The 19,540-nt window shown below is 36.3% G+C and overlaps 1 protein-coding gene across 8 annotated transcripts in view; it reads right to left on the reverse strand.

Annotated features, from left to right (window-relative positions):
• Positions 1 to 19,540, reverse strand: part of MEI4 (meiotic double-stranded break formation protein 4) — a 383,241-nt gene that overhangs the window by 220,932 nt on the left and 142,769 nt on the right. For all 8 annotated transcript variants that reach the window (XR_009212197.1, XR_009212198.1, XR_009212196.1 and 5 more), the window contains exon 4: positions 1,834 to 1,965. Coding sequence is in view for 4 of the 8 variants with exons in the window: in XM_032152836.2 (XP_032008727.1) it covers positions 1,834 to 1,965 (132 nt within the window). In the remaining 4 variants the exon portion in view is untranslated. The remainder of the gene's footprint in view (positions 1 to 1,833; positions 1,966 to 19,540) is intronic.

The following is a 19,540-nucleotide window of genomic DNA, read 5'->3' on the forward strand; positions in this document are numbered from 1 at the left end:
GCTGGAAGTTCTGGCCAGAGCCATCAGGCAGGAGAAGGAAATAAAGGGTATTCAATTAGGAAAAGAGGAAGTCAAATTGTCCCTGTTTGCAGATGACATGATTGTATATCTAGAAAACCCCATCGTCTCAGCCCAAAATCTCCTTAAGCTGATTAGCAACTTCAGCAAAGTCTCAGGATACAAAATCAATGTACAAAAATCACAAGCGTTCTTGTACACCAATCACAGACAAACAGACAGCCAAATCATGAGTGAACTCCCATTCACAATTGCTACAAAGAGAATAAAATACCTAGGAATCCAACTTACAAGGGATGTGAAGGACCTCTTCAAGGAGAACTACAAACCACTGCTCAATGAAATCAAAGAGGATACAAACAAATGGAAGAACATTCCATGCTCATGGGTTGGAAGAATCAATATCATGAAAATGGCCATACTGCCCAAGGTAATTTATAGATTCAATGCCATCCCCATCAAGCTACCAATGACTTTCTTCACAGAATTGGAAAAAACTACTTTAAAGTTCATATGGAACCAAAAAAGAGCCCGCATCGCCAAGTCAATCCTAAGCCAAAAGAACAAAGCTGGAGGCATCACGCTACCTGACTTCAAACTATACTACAAGGCTACAGTAACCAAAATAGCATGGTACTGGTACCACAACAGAGACATAGATCAATAGAACAGAACAGAGCCCTCAGAAATGATGCCGCATATGTACAACTATCTGATCTTTGACAAACCTGACAAAAACAAGCAATGGGGAAAGGATTCCCTATTTAATAAATGGTGCTGGGAAAACTGGCTAGCCATATGTAGAAAGCTGAAACTGGATCCCTTCCTTACACCTTATACAAAAATTAATTCAAGATGGATTAAAGAAAACAAGTTTTTTAAAAAAATCTAACAGAGCCCTTAAGAGAGTTTGTCATTTTGTAGTCAATTGCAAATTTGCTGACTGGATACACAATGTCAAACATCAAATTCAATTAGATTGTATAATATTTTTAGACTATGTCATTAGATGTCAGTACTTTGTTAAAAGCCATTTAAATTATATACATATACAATATTTTATTAAAGTTCTTTCTCTTTACCAAGACATTGCTACCTATCTCTAATTTCCTTTCATTGTGACTTTGACTACAGAAATGATAAGAATATTAAATGAGCTGCCAAATGGAATACATGTAATAAACCAGTGTCAACATTAAAATATGGGAATGACTTATGTTCCTTCTACACCTTTGTCACCAGTGGTATAGAAGACTTTCCACAGATAAAAGGGCTTAGAGCAGTGGTCTTCAAGCTTGGTTGCATACTGAAATCACCTGAAGTGCTCTAATAATACCAATACCAGAATTCCAAATTCAGAGACCCCTATGTAATAGGATTGGCATATGACTTGGCAACAGGATATTTAAAAGCCCGATGATTTTCATGAGCAATAAGGAATGAAAAATACTGGTTAAGGACTACTCTCCATTTAGAATCCTCTCCAGTTCACTTTTCTCTCATTTTGCTTTAGAAACATGCTGCCTGCCTGGAGGGATTTAAAGCCGTTCATCTAAGCACTCTTTTTCTGTCACCAATGGCATCTTTGGCACATATATGCAAGTAAGGATTATAAAGTGGTTTTATTTTCAGAACTGTTTTCTGAAAGTATCTTTCTGTAATTTTGGTAGGCAGTAATATTACTCACATATATTAGACATAAGGTAATAACTAAAACATCAGCCTGGAAAGAAGAGAGGAAAGAAGGGAAAAGAAAAGAAAAACATATCGTTACATTAACTATAAATGAGAGCTACAGTTTCAAGTTATGTGTACCTGACTGACGGCTCCCAAATCATCGGCAAAGCCATTTACTTCTGATAGAAGCAGAGATATAATAGATTTTCTCAACAAGCTGCAACTTCCCAGGGTTACCAGACTCTGAGAGACATAATGCTGCACCTGAAACTAAAGATAAAAATGAGTAGGTTTCTATATTCCATCAAGTCAAATCAAAATGTATTTTCTAAGACCTTACTACTGAGCTAAATGCTGTGAGGAGTATAAAAAGTATCAACGTAATTCTGGGTCAGTCTCAAGCACAATCATAAAATACACAAACTGTAATATTCTAGGTTCTAAGATTTTCTACAGCAGTTAGTATTTTGAAACATGAAACAGGGTGCTAAAATGGAAGTTTTAGTGAAATAGCAAGAGATAATCGTTTAGATAATAGGCTATATACAGAATGAATACAGGAGATGATAAATCAAGGTACTTAAGCTCTTACCTTTTAGATAGATTAGCCAGATAGATGACAGATAGGTCATCTATCATCCTTTTTGGCACCAGGGACCAGTTTTGTGGAAGACAATTTTTCCATGGAAGGGGGGCAGGGTGGATTGTTTTGAGATGAAACTGTTCCACGTCAGATCATCACTCATAAGATTCTCATAAGGAGTGTGCAACCTAGATCCCTTGCATGCACAGTTCACAATAGGGTTTGCACTCCTATGAGAATCTAATGCCACAACTGATCTGACAGGAGGGGAAGTTCAGAAGGTAATGCTAGCTCCCCTGCTGCTCACTTCCTGCTGTGTGGCCTGGTGGCTAGGGACCCTTGGATTATAGAGTTGAAGATAAATGTCTATTAAGTTAGATTGTGAAAATGCTTACCATAGTGATAGGCACCTAGTAAGTGCTCAATAAGTGAAATGTTATAATTTAGGATGACAATACAAAAGCATTCACAGCTATATAACGTGAATTTAGTTCACTGAACCTTGAAAAATTAAATACTATAAATAAAATATATTTTTCTAGAGTTAATACAATCCTACTGGAAAACATTGACGAGAAGAGAATTTCATCATAAAGAACTCTTCCATAGTATATCTATAAACTGTTTCTCCCCGACATGACTGAAGTTAATACAAAGACAATATAACCATTAATGTGGTTCAAAATTATATGAATATTATTAAAATAATCTCTATTCTTCCTTACATTTTAATTGACACTTGCCCTTTTGTAAATACAGTGGAATTTTTTTGAAAGGCTGACATGGAAACCAAGACTGACAACAATATTATATGTGAGGCTACTGTGGTCCAAACCGTGGGAGGACACACTCAACATACATGATAATCTTTTTCTTTCACATCTTCCTGTATTTCAGAAGCTGGAGAACTAGAAGTAATTCTTCCCAGATTACTCTGCAGTTAGGATTTTGCATGTGAGTTCTGCCAGTCAAAAGTACTCATTTGAGCCCTTGATTTAGAAATGCATCACCAAGGAAAAGAAGTAGGTACAGGGCATGCATTTTGTTGCTACAGATAGCAGCTGAGGTGTCAGAGTGCTGGCTCATCCCACAGCTGTTTCAGAGTTACCTAATTATGTAGATTCTTTTTTTTTTTTTTTAGATGGAGTTTCTGTCTGTCACCCAGGCTGGAGTGCAGTGGCAGGATCTCCACTCACTGCAAGCTCTGCCTCCCCGGTTCACGCCATTCTCCTGCCTCAGCCTCCCAGTGTAGCTGGGACTACAGGTGCCTGCCACCACACCCAGCTAATTTTTTGTATTTTTAGTAGAGACGGGGTTTCACCGTGTTAGCCAGGATGGTCTTGATCTCCTAACCTCGTAATCTGCCGGCCACGGCCTCCCAAAGTGCTGGGATTACAGGTGTGAGCCACCGCGCCCGGCCTATGTAGGTTCTTTTAATCACAATAGAAGTTAGCAGCTACCTTGGTTGCTCAGTGGTTTAGGGAATTATTCCTGTAAATGTAGCATTCCCAAAGGTATTTTGACCTATATGTTTACCTAGAGGATTCACAAAGCTTAGTGCCACATTAGTCTTGAAATATGAATGAAATGGGTAGAAATTCTTATCACTTTCCCAATTAATTTTCCTATATTAACTGTGCAGAAGATAGGAGGAACTTCGAGAAGAGCCGTGAATGATTGTAAAGTTAATTAGGTAGTGTTTCCAATTACACAGTGCTGTTGTTCCAGAAGTAGTTATTTTCTGGAAGGATCAACACTGCCCCTGACACTTATTAGGTAGAGCCCTGGATTCTTCAGAAGTTTATGGGTCTAATGCATGTAGGAATACTCCCTCTAAAGTGAAAAACAAGTTGCTATAGTATGTATTTACTATCACTAAGAAAACGATACAATGCTTGACAGGCTTTTGTGAATTCTGGAGACAACATATTACCATTTGGTTTACCACTTGGAATCATATTTCAAGTAAATCATAAGGCTGTACAGGCTGTACACTTTGAGAAGGGGCCAGAGTAGTATATAAAGATCTCCAGCTGGTCTAAGTTGGGAAATAAGAAGCTCTGTCCTTTAGATATCATGATCAGTAAGATACAATGTGCTTGGAGTTGACCAGAATATTATATGGAGTCTGTAGCCTACTCTAATTAGAAAATCACAAAGGAGGGACCCTGGGTGTAGAACAAATCATATCTTTCTTGTCAAGTAAACATTATTCTCTATAGAAAATAAAAATTTACACATGTTATTTAGCCCTGCCATAAACTGTGCCTGCCTGATTGTAGGACACCAAGTAAGTGTATATCCAGAACTACTCATTTGAAAGAGGTGCTATACAAATTTAGGTATGCACAACAATACTCCATCAAGTAGCCATAGTATAAACAAAACTGGGATCAAGTGAAAACTAAAAGCAGGAGTGTTGTTTGATCACTTAGTACTTATAGTTCCAACTGGTAGACCTCCTCTTAGAAGGTTGAGGTACTGTTCAATAGCAGGGTATTTATATTCCCAGCCAGTGGCCAATATATGATGCTCTTTCTCCCACATGAGTTTCAGGGTGGATGAATAAACTGCATGCACAGAGTATAGATTGTAACTGAAGACACTCCTCTAACAGCATACCACAGCACTTAACCCTACTATAATGTTTTTTAAATAATTAATTTGTACAAAAGCTTAAAAATCAAATTTTAGATTATACAATAGCCGGAGAGACAGATACTGTGAGTAGATCAAGATGATTCAAATAAACTCTCTAAGCTATAACAATGAGTCCCATATAAGTAAAATGCAATAGAGACATATATATGTTGTATCTATTTAAATTCCTATAACCTGTTGAAAACAAGAATCAAAATTATAGATATTTAAAACATTTGCTACCTGCTAAGCACTTATCCAGATTTAGGCTAAAGATAATTAATATCCAGAAGAATCCAAAAGCCACAAGAAGGGATGGTGGGCACCTTCATAAAGGTCCTTGTATTTCCTAAAAAAATGTCTCCTGTGGGCTTGGAGATGGGGCAGGCAGTGATTTCTCTTAGACTGTGTGATTTGGGAAATGACTTGTTCACACTAATGTGATTCTTTTGAGAATCTGGAAAGCTCTGGGGCCCTCCGTAACAACCTTTAATAACAGCCATCTGTCAGTATGTAGAGCGAATTGTGCCTATTTATGACCAGCTTCTCAAAGGCAACTGCTTAATAAATGGAATTTCACTTCCTTATCATTGGGGAGTGGATGGCATTTGAATAAATGTCAAAAATAAATAATAATAAGAACATAATATTTTGTGAGGTCAAAAGAATGTGGGGGCTGTAGAAACCATATGCCTTCTGATTTTATAAAAATCATTTTTATCCTTGAGTCACTGACATTTGTTTAAAGATGTATACACATTGCTAATATCAGATACATCAAATTATAAGAGAATAACGAAAAAAGATGAGTGCCACAATCTCACAACTGAATTCTGTAAAATAAAATTTAACAAAAAAAGTTCAGATCAAAGGTACATAATTATCACTGAACAAGTGAACAAGTGATAGAGTTTGGTTATATGGAAGGACTGTCTATGAATGCTTGTTAGAATGAGGACCGATTCTTTTTCTATGATACCTATTTGTACAGCCCTACTAATGAAGGAAATAAACTTAAACCAACTAATTATGTCTATTGGAACAATGTGAACTAAGAATTTAGGCAAAAGAGTTGGTATACTACATCAAGTCTCCCAATAACAATGATAATAACATTCCCTTTCTTTTCTTAATGTGAAGAAACTGAGAATCAGGAACATTAAAGTCACTTGTAAGGGGTAGAGTCCAAAGTCAGACCTAGATCTTTTTTTTTTTTTTTAACTTGAATGTCTAATATATTTGATGCTTATCAAGTAAAACATAAAGAACTTACAGGATAAAACAGCGAGAAATGAGAATATAATAATATCAATATAAGACAATTTATTAAGCATTTACTTTGCATTATGTACAGTACTTACTGCTTACATATACTGTATCATTTAATCCTAACCATGAGACGACGAGAAAGTTTAATCTCAAACTAAATACTAGGGACCCATACTTTAAAGCGAGTAAGTTAACTTGTTCAAAGTTAGATTAAAAATATACATGTAGTGACTTTGGGAGGCCAGGCAGGTGGATCACCTGAGGTCAGGAGTTCGAGACCAGCCTGGCCAACATGGTGAAACCCCATCTCTACTAAAAATACAAAAATTAGCTGGGCATGCTGGCGTGCGCCTGTAATCCCAGCTACTTGGGAGGCCAAGGCAGAGAATCGCTTGAACCCAGGAGGTGGAGATTGCAGTGAGCCGAGCTCATTCCACTTCACTCCAGCCTGGGCAATAGTGCAAAACTCCGTCAAACAAAAAATGTAGTGACTTGTGCTGTTTATCAACCCATTGCATACCCAAATGTATCATATCTCAATTTCTCTTAAGGCATAAAAACTTTGATAATCCACAGGGGATCCATAAAAAGTGTTCAACCACTTGCCAAATTTAAAAAATTACTAATTACTACTCTGAATTAAGGAAACACAACTATTACACTGCACCATCAACCTCTGTAACAGGCCAGCACTGTAAGCAAGTTGGACAGTAGGATAAAGAGACACAGAGACCCAGGGACAGATGGTATCATGCCTAAATGTTGGTGGCTCATGCAGTAATGCCACTAATGTGTTTCCTACTTTCTGAAGCATCCAGAATTATGTCTCAACCTCTTTATTTTCCTATTATTCTATAATGAATATGTATTGTCTAAACCAAGAAATAACTCTCTGCTTAAATCAAGAATAAAACAAACCAACCAACCCTAGATGTTACTTGTGGGAAGTTTGGAAAATAAGAAAGTACAAAAACCCTCTTCTCAGAAATGCTACAAGCATGCCTATAAAACATTAGAAATAACCAAAACATCTAGCAGTATCAACCATAGCTATTAACATATATCTGGCTTCTCACAGCAGAGATGACACAATAAGCAAGCAATTAGTGGCTGAAATATCCAGAGAAATGACCACTGGAACTAACCCACATCTTAACTAAACAAGAATGAGAGACCCTGCTGTCCCACTGTCCCTCTAAGAACAGAGCAGCTCCAATCTGTGATGTTGAACAAAAGCTGTTTTACAAAATTCTTAAAATTTCAGTGCACTTAGAGTGAAGGTAAATGCTTCAATCTCAACTGAAAGTCAAAAGAAACAACGTTCAAAGGCTCTCACTCACATATAAAATATATATATACTATAAAAATACATAGTTTAGAATAAGTTTCTGTTATAACTAATTACATAAAATGTTGTTTTAAAAATAATTAGATGTGTTAAGATTCCCTATAAGGGAGGAGATTATTCCTGAAAATGCCATAATTCTGAAGAATAGGACAAAACAAAATTAAAGCTATAATAGTTGAAATTAGTTACGTATTCATTCATTTATTACAGCAAATATTGAATGTAATCTATGTGCCAGTGACTCAGCTAGTCCCCATTATCACTTAGAATTCAATAAAAAATAAAATAATATTATTTTTGCTTCAGTAGTTACTTCTGCTAATGTTGGGGCTCACGCGTGTAATCCCAGCAATTTGGGAGGCCAAGGCAGGCAGATCATGAGGTCAGGAAATCAAGACCATCCTGGCTAGAAGGTGAAACCCCGCTTCTACTAAAAATACAAAAAATTAGCCAGGAGTGGTGGCAGGTGCCTGTATTTCCAGCTACTCGGGAGATTGAGACGGGAGAATCGCTTGAACCCAGGAGGCAGAGGTTGCAATGAGCCGAGATCCTGCCACTGGACTCTAGCCTGGGTGACATAGTGAGACTCTGTCTCAAGGAAAAAAAAAAAAGGTATCAAAATGCAATCCAGCTTATCATGATCTGAAAGGATACTTTTCAAAAGTTAAAAACATTTACTCTCATACAGATTTAGAATTAACACATGTCGATGATGTATAGCATCAATGAGGGTAAAAAGCATTTGAGGAACTGAATCTTGAATTTTAAAAAAAGTAGAATTAGACCATTACGTTAGACACAAAACTGGTTAATATCTTACATGATAAACCCTTACCATAACTTCAGGGACTTATTTTCTACTGTACAAGAATCATTTATATCTACATTATAGAGGGATCTATAGGTTAATATGAAACTTCACAGGGTCAGGGCCCTGCCAAATTACATTCCCCTAGAAATTTAAGTAATAATTAGGTTGTCCTGTTAGATGAAGCCCCAGTATGTCACTGACCAGACAATCAACCAACCTTTGCCTTATTTCCAGAATTCGATAGTATATCTTAACACGAAATAAATCAGCAAATTTTAATGTATTGCAGAATTCGTAAGAAAGAAGGAGAGGTCTCAATGGTCAAAAGAAAAAGAAAAATATAAACAGATATAACATTAAATCAGACAATAAACTTTCAGAAAAAGAATAAGCTGGGGTTGCTCTGCTGGCAAAAAGCACCACCAGCACAAAATTTTCAAATAAGATTTTGGCCTTTATTAAGTAGGAGAGAGACTAACATTTCTAAGATGAAGGCTAAAGGACTATAGAATTCATGAAATGTAGACTGGCAAAGATCTAATGTGCCAGCCCAAATAACCCCCAATAATTAATAATAATAATACCAGTAAGTAGCACAATTTTTTTTTTTTTTTGGAGAGACGGCATTTCACTCTTGTTGCCCAGGCTGGAGTGCAATGGTGCCATCTCAGCTCACCACAACCTCTGCTTCCTGGGGTTCAAGCAATTCTCCTGCCTCAGCCTCCCGAGTAGCTGGGATTACAGGCATGTGCCACCATGCCTGGCTAATTTTGTATTTTTAGTAGAGACAGGATTTCTCCATGTTGGTCAGGCAGGTCTCGAACTCCTGACCTCAGGTGATCCTCCTGCCTTTGCCTCCCAAAGTGCTGGGATTACAGGCATGAGCCACTGTGCCCGGCCAGTAGCATTATTAATAGTCACCTTTAAGAATCTGCAAATCCAGCCATATCTACGTTGGGTCTGCCACAAGGAAACCGCATGCTGAGAGATGAAGCTAATTTTTTTTTTTCTGGCAACTGCAAGATGCAAATACAAAACCACTCTTAAGGAAAACACTCTCAGTTCAGTTTTTCAGAATTCTTATAGACTAAGTTCAGACAAATATGGGTTAATAATAAAAGTTGACCAAGTAAACTTGAAATATGTTAAATAATAAAAAAATTTTAAAAATTGGACCTTCAAAGACTTCAGACATTAATTACACTTATCTGATATGGAATATAGAATAACTATAAATGGAATGACAGGAAGTCTTTGAGAAAAATAAAAATATCAAAAAAGAAATAAAAACATTAAAATTTAAAACTCAGTGAATGAAATAATAAACAAATTAGTTACAAGTAAAGAGAAAGGCAATAAACTGGAAAATGTACATAGAGAAATCATCCATAATATAGGAAAGAGAAATGATGTGCATGCAATATATAAGTAGAGGTTAAGAGACATAGAGAATAGAATAAGAAGATATAGTATCTTTAAATAGAGTTCAAAAAAAGAAAAAAAAAAACTAAGAGAGACCACTGGAGAAGAAACAATATGGGAAAAAATAAAGGAAGAAAGTTTTTTAGGCCTAAGAAACAACAAGAATTCACAGAGGAAAGAAGTATAATGTATACTAACAGAAGAGAACAATTAGACTGACAACATAATTAATACCAACAATAAAAGCCATATATCTTTGATCTAGTATCTTCAAACTACTGTGACAAAATATGTATTAACTTATAATTGTGTACTCACCAGAACTAACCTTCAAGAACAAAGAGAAAATAAGACATTTTCAATGTATAAGTACGAGTCATTTTAACACTGATAGAACCATACTAAAGAGATTTAAAAAAGAAAACCGGCCGGGCGCAGTGGCTCATGCCTGTAATTCCAGCAATTTGGGAGGCCGAGGCAGGTGGATTGCCTGAGGTCAGGGGTTCGAGACCAGCCTGGGCAACATGGTGAAACCCTGTCTCTACTAAAATACACAAAATTAGCCAGGCGGGCATGGTGGCATGCGCCTGTAGTCCCAGCTACTCAGGAGGCTGAAGCAGGAGAACTGCTTGAACCTGGGAGGTGGAAGTTGCAGTGAGCCAGGATCGTGCCATTGCCCTCCAGCCTGGGTGACAAGAGTGAGACGCCATCTCAAAAAAAAAAAAAAAAAAAAAAGAAAACCAGTCCCAGGAGTCTCTTTGTGTTTGCTATTCTGAAGAGGTCTGTTTCCCTTTTCTTATGTCTATTTATTTTAAAGTTTTAAAATATTTACTTTTATATTTTATTTTAGTTTCTATCAAAACAACTCATATCCTTATACTGACATTGCCAAGTATACAGTGATAAAAGGAAAACCATTCAGAAAAAAATAAGATTTAGGCCTTCAGAAAGCTTATAATAAAAAGCAAACTCATAGTTAATCAGCAAATGAAAAAATAAATGAAGAAAAGAAAGAAAAGCAGGTACACGTAAAAGTAAGATATTGTAAAAGCTAAAAGTTCTTGAAGAAGACAATAGAAATAGATCAGAACCAATCCTCAAAGCTGCTCCAAGTAAAAGACTCTTCCTTGGAACCAACAAAAGATCAGATAGAAGACATAGAAGGAATTCTTTAGGTTCCAAATAAAACTGACATACTAAATCCAACACTAAAGTATATATCTAGGTGATATTAAATCACAAATAAAAAGAAAGGCCTCTATTACTTCCTAAGAAATTAGTTGTTGGGCCACTTTAATAAAGGAAAAGTATCTGCCAAATTCCAGTCCTAAAGCATTTTCTACATCACAGATTAATGTTTTCATTGGGTGAAAGAAAGGACAGAGTGAAGAAAACTTTGGGTGAAAAGAAAGAGCTTAGGGTGTCACTTAGGGATGTTAGTTATAACATCCTAATCAGATTAAAGTAAATTAGGGGTATTTTTTAAAGCCTAGGAATATTCCCTTAAAATAATACCAATTATCGTTAGGTTTCTGGTCTGAATTCTCTAAGTTTTGAGCAGTAAAATGAATAAAACAAAATATTATCTCTATAAAAATGTTAAACTAGTAGCACAAATAATAACTAAAGTGAAAAAATCATTCAGAAAATAATCCATAAAGTATGGCAAAAAAGAGTTAATGGTGCTAGTCAAAAAATATTTAAATCAGTTAAAACAATAATGAGTTCAAAATAGATTAATAGCAAAACATATGAATAGGTAATTGACATAGAAATGGTAAATACATATATAAAAGTTCTCTACCCCCAATTAACCAAATTAAAATTAACATGTCACTTTATACTTATTAAATTAGAACATAATATTGAAATAATGTAAAAGAATGAAAGTACGGTATGTCTACATTTAAATTTTATTTTCTTATAAAAGCTAAATATCAGGCTAGATGTGGTGGCTTACACCTATAATCCCGGAATTTTGGGAAGCCAAGAGGATTACTTGAAGCTAGGGTCAAGACCAGCCAGAGCAACATAGTGAGACCCTATCTCTACAAAACGTTCAAATAAAAATAAAATAGTTGGGTGTGATGGTGCACACCTATGGTCTCAGTTACTAGGTGACTGAGGCTTGAAGACTGAGCCCAGGAGTTCCAGGCTGCCCTAAGTAAGCTATGATTGTGCCACTGCACATCAGCCTAGGTGACAGAGCAAGACCCTGTCACTATTAAAAACAAAACACCTAAATTTCCAACAATGTAACAATGTACAAATAGGTAAAATTAGGTTACATCTACTAAATAAATATCACAAATCACAACATTAAAACTATGTAATAACACAGAATACTTACAGTATAATATAGTAAAAAAAAATGTGAACTATAATGGTATAGGAAAAGCAAGTGATGGTTTTAAAATAGGTTTAAAAATTTGTGTATATTTACAAAGACCAGGAAAAGAAACTTTTAAAGTTTCCAGAGAAACAAGATTGTGAAAATCAATTCAATTTAATTTTAGACTTCTACTGGTGTTGATGTTTCTGTTTTAAAAAACTAGAAAAGGTAAATTTCAGAAATCAATTGGACTGATATAGATCATACACCATTATACTTCTAATGGGAAATACTTTTTTTACCTTATAAAAAGATATGCAAAATAAGGCTTCTATTTTGAAAGATTCTCTACTACTTTTCAGATATAATCTAAAGGAAAATTAGATATAAAATAATTTTCCAGAGATGTTCATTTTAAACACTGATTGTCAAATAAGAACTTATAGTAATTACCAAAACAGGCTATGTAGCAATGTAAATTTTTCAGACTAATAGTGTAGATGATAACAACAACAACAACAAAAACAAAACAAAAAAATGCAGAAAACACAAAACTAGCTCTAATTTAATGCCACATTGAAAAACTGTTCACTGGCTTGTTTTATAGATTCTAATCGGTAGGTCTGCACACACCAGCTAAAATCTCTGCAGTATATGAGCAATGCAGCTCAAGTTGCTGCCAAAAAAACAAATAACGGACAGTGAGCAGAAAGCAGTAAGACACTGCCTAAGTGAGTGACACAAGGACTGGGAGATGTCGGATGTAAAATATGAGAGGCCACAGGAAATATGAAATCTCTCGCCTCATGTTGCCTAACACCTGGGCCCTAAAAGCCACTTTGCTTTCATTACTCAGTCCTATTTAGGGAAGAAAAGAAAGAGTACAGAAAAGTAAAATAAACACTAGGACAAGATTTTTTTAATGACATTAAAAAATTATAACATCACATTGTATCCCATAAATATATGCAATTATAATTTTTAATATATAGTAAAAATAAAAAATAAAAATTGAGAGTAGGATTAGAGAAATAATAATAGGTTTTAAAGTCTATAAAGGCTAAATTAATTATCACTTTGTGGCACATGGCAAACTTCATTTGAGATGACACAGATTTATGGGGAATGAAAAGGGCACAAAGTTCAGAGATGACCCAACTAATCATCAATGGTAATCAGAACTCAGGTCAGCAAAAGTTTAAACATAAAGATCTCCCTACGACTCACTATCAGGCAACAAAGGTGACCCTGAATATGACATATGAAATCCAGATGATCCTAAACTCAAGGATGCTCCTCACAACTCAGGAAAGTTCACCACCTCCATCCTCACAGTACCACGCATGCTTGTGAAACAGCAAGTATGCATGTACTGTGAAGAACAAGTTCTACCAAGTTTCTGCTTTCCAGAGGCTTATTTGAACCTAATCTACGAAGTAGAAAAAAATTCTTCCCTTAATACTTATTATATATTCTCTTTTTGCAGCACCTCAGAGATACCAAGAATAACGTGTATAATAAGAATATAATTGAGCTACAGGTAAAATGCTGGCAAGTGAGAATATTTAGGAAACTAAAAATGAAAACAACACACACACACAATAGTGTCATCCAACAATGAATGCAGGATGAATTACAGCTTCATTCAATAATATGACTGGATCTTAACAGATATATGTCTTAACAGATACAACACTGAGCAAAGCACTGCAAGTTACTAAAGAATATTTATATTGCAATTCAATTTACAAAAAGTTCAAATAAAGACAAAGCTGAATTACATTCTTTAGAGACACATACATAGGTAATATTACTACTTTAAAAAACAAAAGTAGTAACATAGAAGTCAGGCATTCAGTATGTTCAACAGTGGGTTTTCCAATAAGGAAGTCAGTGTGGCGATTCCTCAGGGATCTAGAACTAGAAATACCATTTGACCCAGCCATCCCATTAATGGGTATATACCCAAAGGATTATAAATCATGCTGCTATAATGACACATGCACACGTATGTTTATTGCGGCACTATTCACAATAGCAAAGTCTTAGAACCAAGCCAAATGTCCAACAATGATAGACTGGATTAAGAAAATGTGGCACATATACACCATGGAATACTATGCAGCCATAAAAAAGGATGAGTTCATATCTTTTGTAGGGACATGGATGAAGCTGGAAACCATCATTCTCAGCAAACTATTGCAAGGACAAAAAACCAAACACCGCATATTCTCACTCATAGGTGGGAATTGAACAATGAGAACACATGGACACAGGAAGGGGAACATCACACACTGGGGCCTGTTGTGGGGTGGGGGGAGCGGGGAGGGATAGTATTAGGAGATATACCTAATGTTAAATGACGAGTTAATGGGTGCAGCACACCAACATGGCACGTGTATACATATGTAACAAACCTGCACGTTGTGCACATGTACCCTAAAACGTATAGTAAAAAAAGAAAAGAAAAAAAGAAGATATTGCTTTAATTAGCTAAATAAACATAGAAATCCTTTTTAGTAGTAAAATCAAGTAGGAAATAATATGGGAAAGACATGTATAGGAACAGATTTGAAGTTTAGGGGCACATTCTTTTGGATGTTTCTAACAAATTTTGTCCTTGATCTGAATCTAGAATTTTAATAGGCATAGTTTCACTTAGACGTTCCATTGCTTATGTTTCACTTAGACATTCTATGTTTCACTTAGACATTCCATTGCTCCTACCCCACCCCATGGAGAAAGGTAGCAATTAGGAATTTGTTTAGAGCTAACTGAAGGTCTGTCTATTTCTGAGCGTCCACCTATCTTTTAATCAGCACTCCCTGTTTATGCTTCCTTGTCCTTCTACAAATGAAGAGAAGCAAAAGAAAAAATAATAGTGATTATAGGAAGAGATAGTTTGCTTGTCTGAAGTGTCAATATGCTTATGTATCTAGCATGCAGCAAAGTCAGTTGAGTTTAGAATCAGGGGCTTCCATGATACGCAAAGATAACCAGCAGAAGAATGGACTGGGGAGGCTGTGTCAAGAGGATGGTATGGAAATGCCTAGGGATGAGTTCCTACAATTCCTAGGGCTTTATTGCATTTTGTTTTACCTCATCTGGGTTTCACTTTCCTTTGTCTATGGGTTGATTACTATTGAGCTGAGGCAGATTTATTGTCCACTAGAGGCCAAAACTAATTTCTGAACATGCCCTCACTATACAGAGCACTGGTACAGAGCCCTTCAGGACATCTCCATAATACCTTTAATGTCACTTTGTTGAGCACTGGATGTATGGAGCTAATATTTTATGACCATGATAATTTTATTAACAAAAATGGTTACTACTTATTTTCTTACTGACATCAGAAACTATGCAGTTCTCTTTCTTGATTATCATAAAAGGTTTCTTTATTTTCCCTTAGATTTCTACATATTCTAGAGTAACAACTGATCACTTATGCCTTCTCATTCTTAACATTTCTGTAAGCAATCTTGTTGTCTTTATCTCAGTTGCTTCAGTTTGACTTTTTCCTCTTTAGCCATGAATAAATAATTATCAGTGTGTGTTGTTAGTCCCCCTTCTATAGTCACATAACTATAAAAACAATATAACTTCAACACAACATAAGCAGCTGAATTAAGCTAAAACACTGTCTTGCTTTTATTCATCCTCATTTGAATGCATATTTTAAATTATTATCAGTAGTATATATTTAAAGTATTGTTAGCAACTTCTGGGCTTAAAATGTACTTTTTCAGTATTATTTGACTCATATCAACTCCAATACAATCCAATTTGATTCTGTTCTGAAAAACATTAAGTCAAAGCTTCAGAACAAACAAGTGTCAAAGATGGATTGCCAATGTAAATAGTATAACTGGACTTCAAGTAAATCTTTTAAAAAATACTCCCTAAATGATGCTTTGAGCTGTAAACTTACTGTAATTGTGAATACCACTATTTGGAATAACCCATTGTTTAATTTCCAATTCCGTCTTGTCCTGATGAAATTCTTGCCATTATCTGAATGTTTTTTGTCTCAAGGATTACATTTTGTATTTGCTTAGCCCTTCAGGCTATATTTGATGCCATATCCCTTTTTCACATAAACTCAAAGACTCTACTTGTTACTTGGCTAGAGACTACGGAAGATACAAAATACATATTAATTCTGTTATTCAGTGTCAACTCCCAGGCACCATTAAAATTCTGTGCATTCTATGAACACAAAAGAATACAGTAATTATGTTTGGGGGAATATTTTAGTTCATTAGGACATAAGCTTCTTTGAAAAAGACAGTTGAAAATGTTGTGGCAGAGACTGCCTGCCTGCTCACCAGCAGATCCCTTTTCTTTCCCTCCAAACACATTTGCCAGCTTCCCTTGCACTCGGAGAAGGCATGTGACTGGGTTCTGGCCAATGGACAATGGCCAGGACTGGAAGCACACCACTTCCAGTCCTGGTCCCTTAAACACTCCCACATGATTCTTCAGATCTTATCTCCACCTGTCTTTCAGCTGGATGCAGAAAATCCAGCAGAGAATTCCAAGGCCTTAGGGAGTTGTGAAGCCACAGCAAGAAAAAAGCTGGGATTCCTGAAGAAACATTTGTAAAGGTTCTCAAAAACACCAGCTTAGAATGTATACAGAAGGAGTAACCTTGCACTGCACTAAACCACTGAGATTTGGGGATTGATTATTACAGCAGTCAACCTACCCTGACTAACATGAATCAGATGTATATTTTTCCCTATCTGTTGTGAAAAACTATCATCAGATTTCCATTCCTGTTTTTATCGTATTAAGTTACTAAGGATTGCATTTTAATTTCATTTTTCCAGCTTTATTAAGGTATAATTGACCAAAATTATATATTTAAGGTGTACAATATGATGTTTTGATATACAAGTACATTGTGATGACAACACTTAATATATCCTTCACCTCATATAGTTACAATGTGTGTGTATGTGTGCGTGTTCTGTGTGTGGTGAGAACACAATGCATTCTAAATTTAATTAATGACCATTAATTGTTTAACTTCTAAACTCAGTCTTCTTAGTTTTTTATATGTTTCCGTTTTATTTACTTATTTTATTTTTCTTGAGATGGAGTCTCACTCTGTCACCCAGGCTGGAGTGCAGTGGCATGATCTCGGCTCACTGCAAGCTCTACCTCCTAGGTTCATGCCATTCTCCTGCCTCAGCCTCCCAAGGAGCTGGGACCACAGGCGCCCACCACCACCCCTGGCTAATTATTATTATTATTTTTAATTTTTTTAGTAGAAATGAGGTTTCACCGTGTTAGCCAGGATGGTCTCAATCTCCTGACCTCGTGATCTGCCCACCTTGGCCTCCCAAACTACTGGGATTACAGGCATGAGCCACTGTGCCCAGCCATATGTTTCCATTTTAAATATAGATTATAACACAAGTCAAGACTAGGAATCCTGTAGGTGCTCAAATATCTAATTGCTGACAAGAATCTTTATCACATTGAAAGGCTGAGCTGCCCTACCTTTATCTTTTAACACTTTATCAGTGTTTCGACTCGCAATCGCTTTTGCCATAAAGCCAGTAGCTAAGCAAAGAAAATCAAAACAGACATTAATCCATCAACTGTTTTAGACTCATATACATGTGCCAGAACAATGCATAAGATTAGTAGTCAACTACTAGCATTTATAAGTAAAGTTTAGCAAAGACTAACTAAACAGAAGTTTTTGGTAAAATTTTTATTTTCTAAAAAGAACATAAAGGAATATGTTAACCCACTTCACTGTTCTAAATAAGTTAAGAATTCAGGGCCAGGTGCAGAGGCTCACACAGGTAATCCCAGCACTTTGGGAGGCCAAGGTGGGTGGATCACAAGGTCAGGAGTTCAAGACCAGCCTGACCAACATGGTGAAACCCCATCTCTACTAAAGATACAAAAAATTAGCCAGGTGTGGTGGCATGCACCTGTAATCCCAGCTACTGGGGAGGCTGAAGCAAAAGAATCATTGAACCCTGGAGGCGGAGGTTGCAGTGAGCTGAAATCACGCCACTGCATTCCAGCCTGGGCGACGGGGTGACACTCCGTCTTAAAAAAAAAAAAAGGAGTTCAACTGAGAGGATAAGTGAGAAAATAAGAAGAAGACTGCCTGTGACTGCTGTTGAAATCCCTTTATTCTCTCAATACATCTATAGTTGGGAAGATTCTAAGCATGAGTCTCTCTCAATTTCCAAAGAATTAACCTATGTTAAACATTATACTCTAATCCATTCCCCAAACTGCCCTTAACAATCTTCGCATAGAATTTTGGTGCTTTAAAAATTATGGCCTCCAAATTCTCTGGCACTCTTCCCATTGAAAGGCAGTCTCTGTGCCATCTGCTCTTGAAACTGGGTGGGTTGTAAATGGTTAACCAACAGTGCACAGTGTGAGTGACGCTATGTTACCTATCCCAAGGATAGGTCATAAAAGACCATGCAGCTTCTGCCTTGCCCATAGAATGCTCCCCCTTGAAAGCTTCAGCTACTGCATAAGTGACAATCCTGAGGCCACCATTCTGTAAGGAAGCCAAAGTAGGCCACATGTAGAATTCACATGGAGAGGCCCAAGAACGCATGAAGAAAGACTCCTCAAGATTACATGGAGATCCAGTACCCAGCTGCTCCAGCTCCTGCTCTTCCAGATCCACATCACTCTCTGGCTGAAACTTCATGGAAAACCTCAAGCCATAACGACCCAGCAGAGCCCTTCCCAAATGTTTTACCCATAGAACCTGTGAGAGATCATAAAATGATAATTCTTGTTTTAAGCCACAAAGTTTTGGAGTGATTCGTTAAGCAGCAATAGTAACAGGAATAAGAATGTCTAATTATTGAGTAAAATAACCATGTATGTCTACTGAATGTCATATATCATTCTGTTGAGAATCTCTTTAGTTTTGATACTGTCTTTTTAACATAGGCTAGTTTTAGGTACCTCAATCTAATATTTTATAGGGAACTAGCTAGTTTAAAACAACTGCTATACTAATGATAACTAAACATGGTTTCATCTCACCAGAAAACAGCTAAAAACAGAAAAACAGAGTATCTTCTAAATGCTCAAGGATTTATCATCTCTCTTGACTTCATATGCAGGGATTATATAAGAATCAAGATGATGATGTTATAATGTATAAGAATCAAGCCAGGAAACTACTGTCATAGTAAAATAAATAAATTTTTGAAATGTATTTTTTTATATATTTTAAGTTCTAGGGTACATCTGCACAACATGCAGGTTTGTTACATATGTATACACGTGCCATGTTGGTGTGCTGCACCCATTAACTCATCATTTACATTAGGTATATCTCCTAATGCTATCCCTCCCCCCTCCCCCATCCCCCCACCCCACAACAGGCCCCGGAGTGTGATGTTCCCCTTCCTGTGTCCAAGTCTTCTCATTGTTCAATTC

The sequence above is a fragment of the Hylobates moloch genome, unplaced genomic scaffold, assembly GCF_009828535.3.
Source record: "Hylobates moloch isolate HMO894 unplaced genomic scaffold, HMol_V3 SCAFFOLD_2, whole genome shotgun sequence".
Classification (NCBI taxonomy): domain Eukaryota; kingdom Metazoa; phylum Chordata; class Mammalia; order Primates; family Hylobatidae; genus Hylobates; species Hylobates moloch.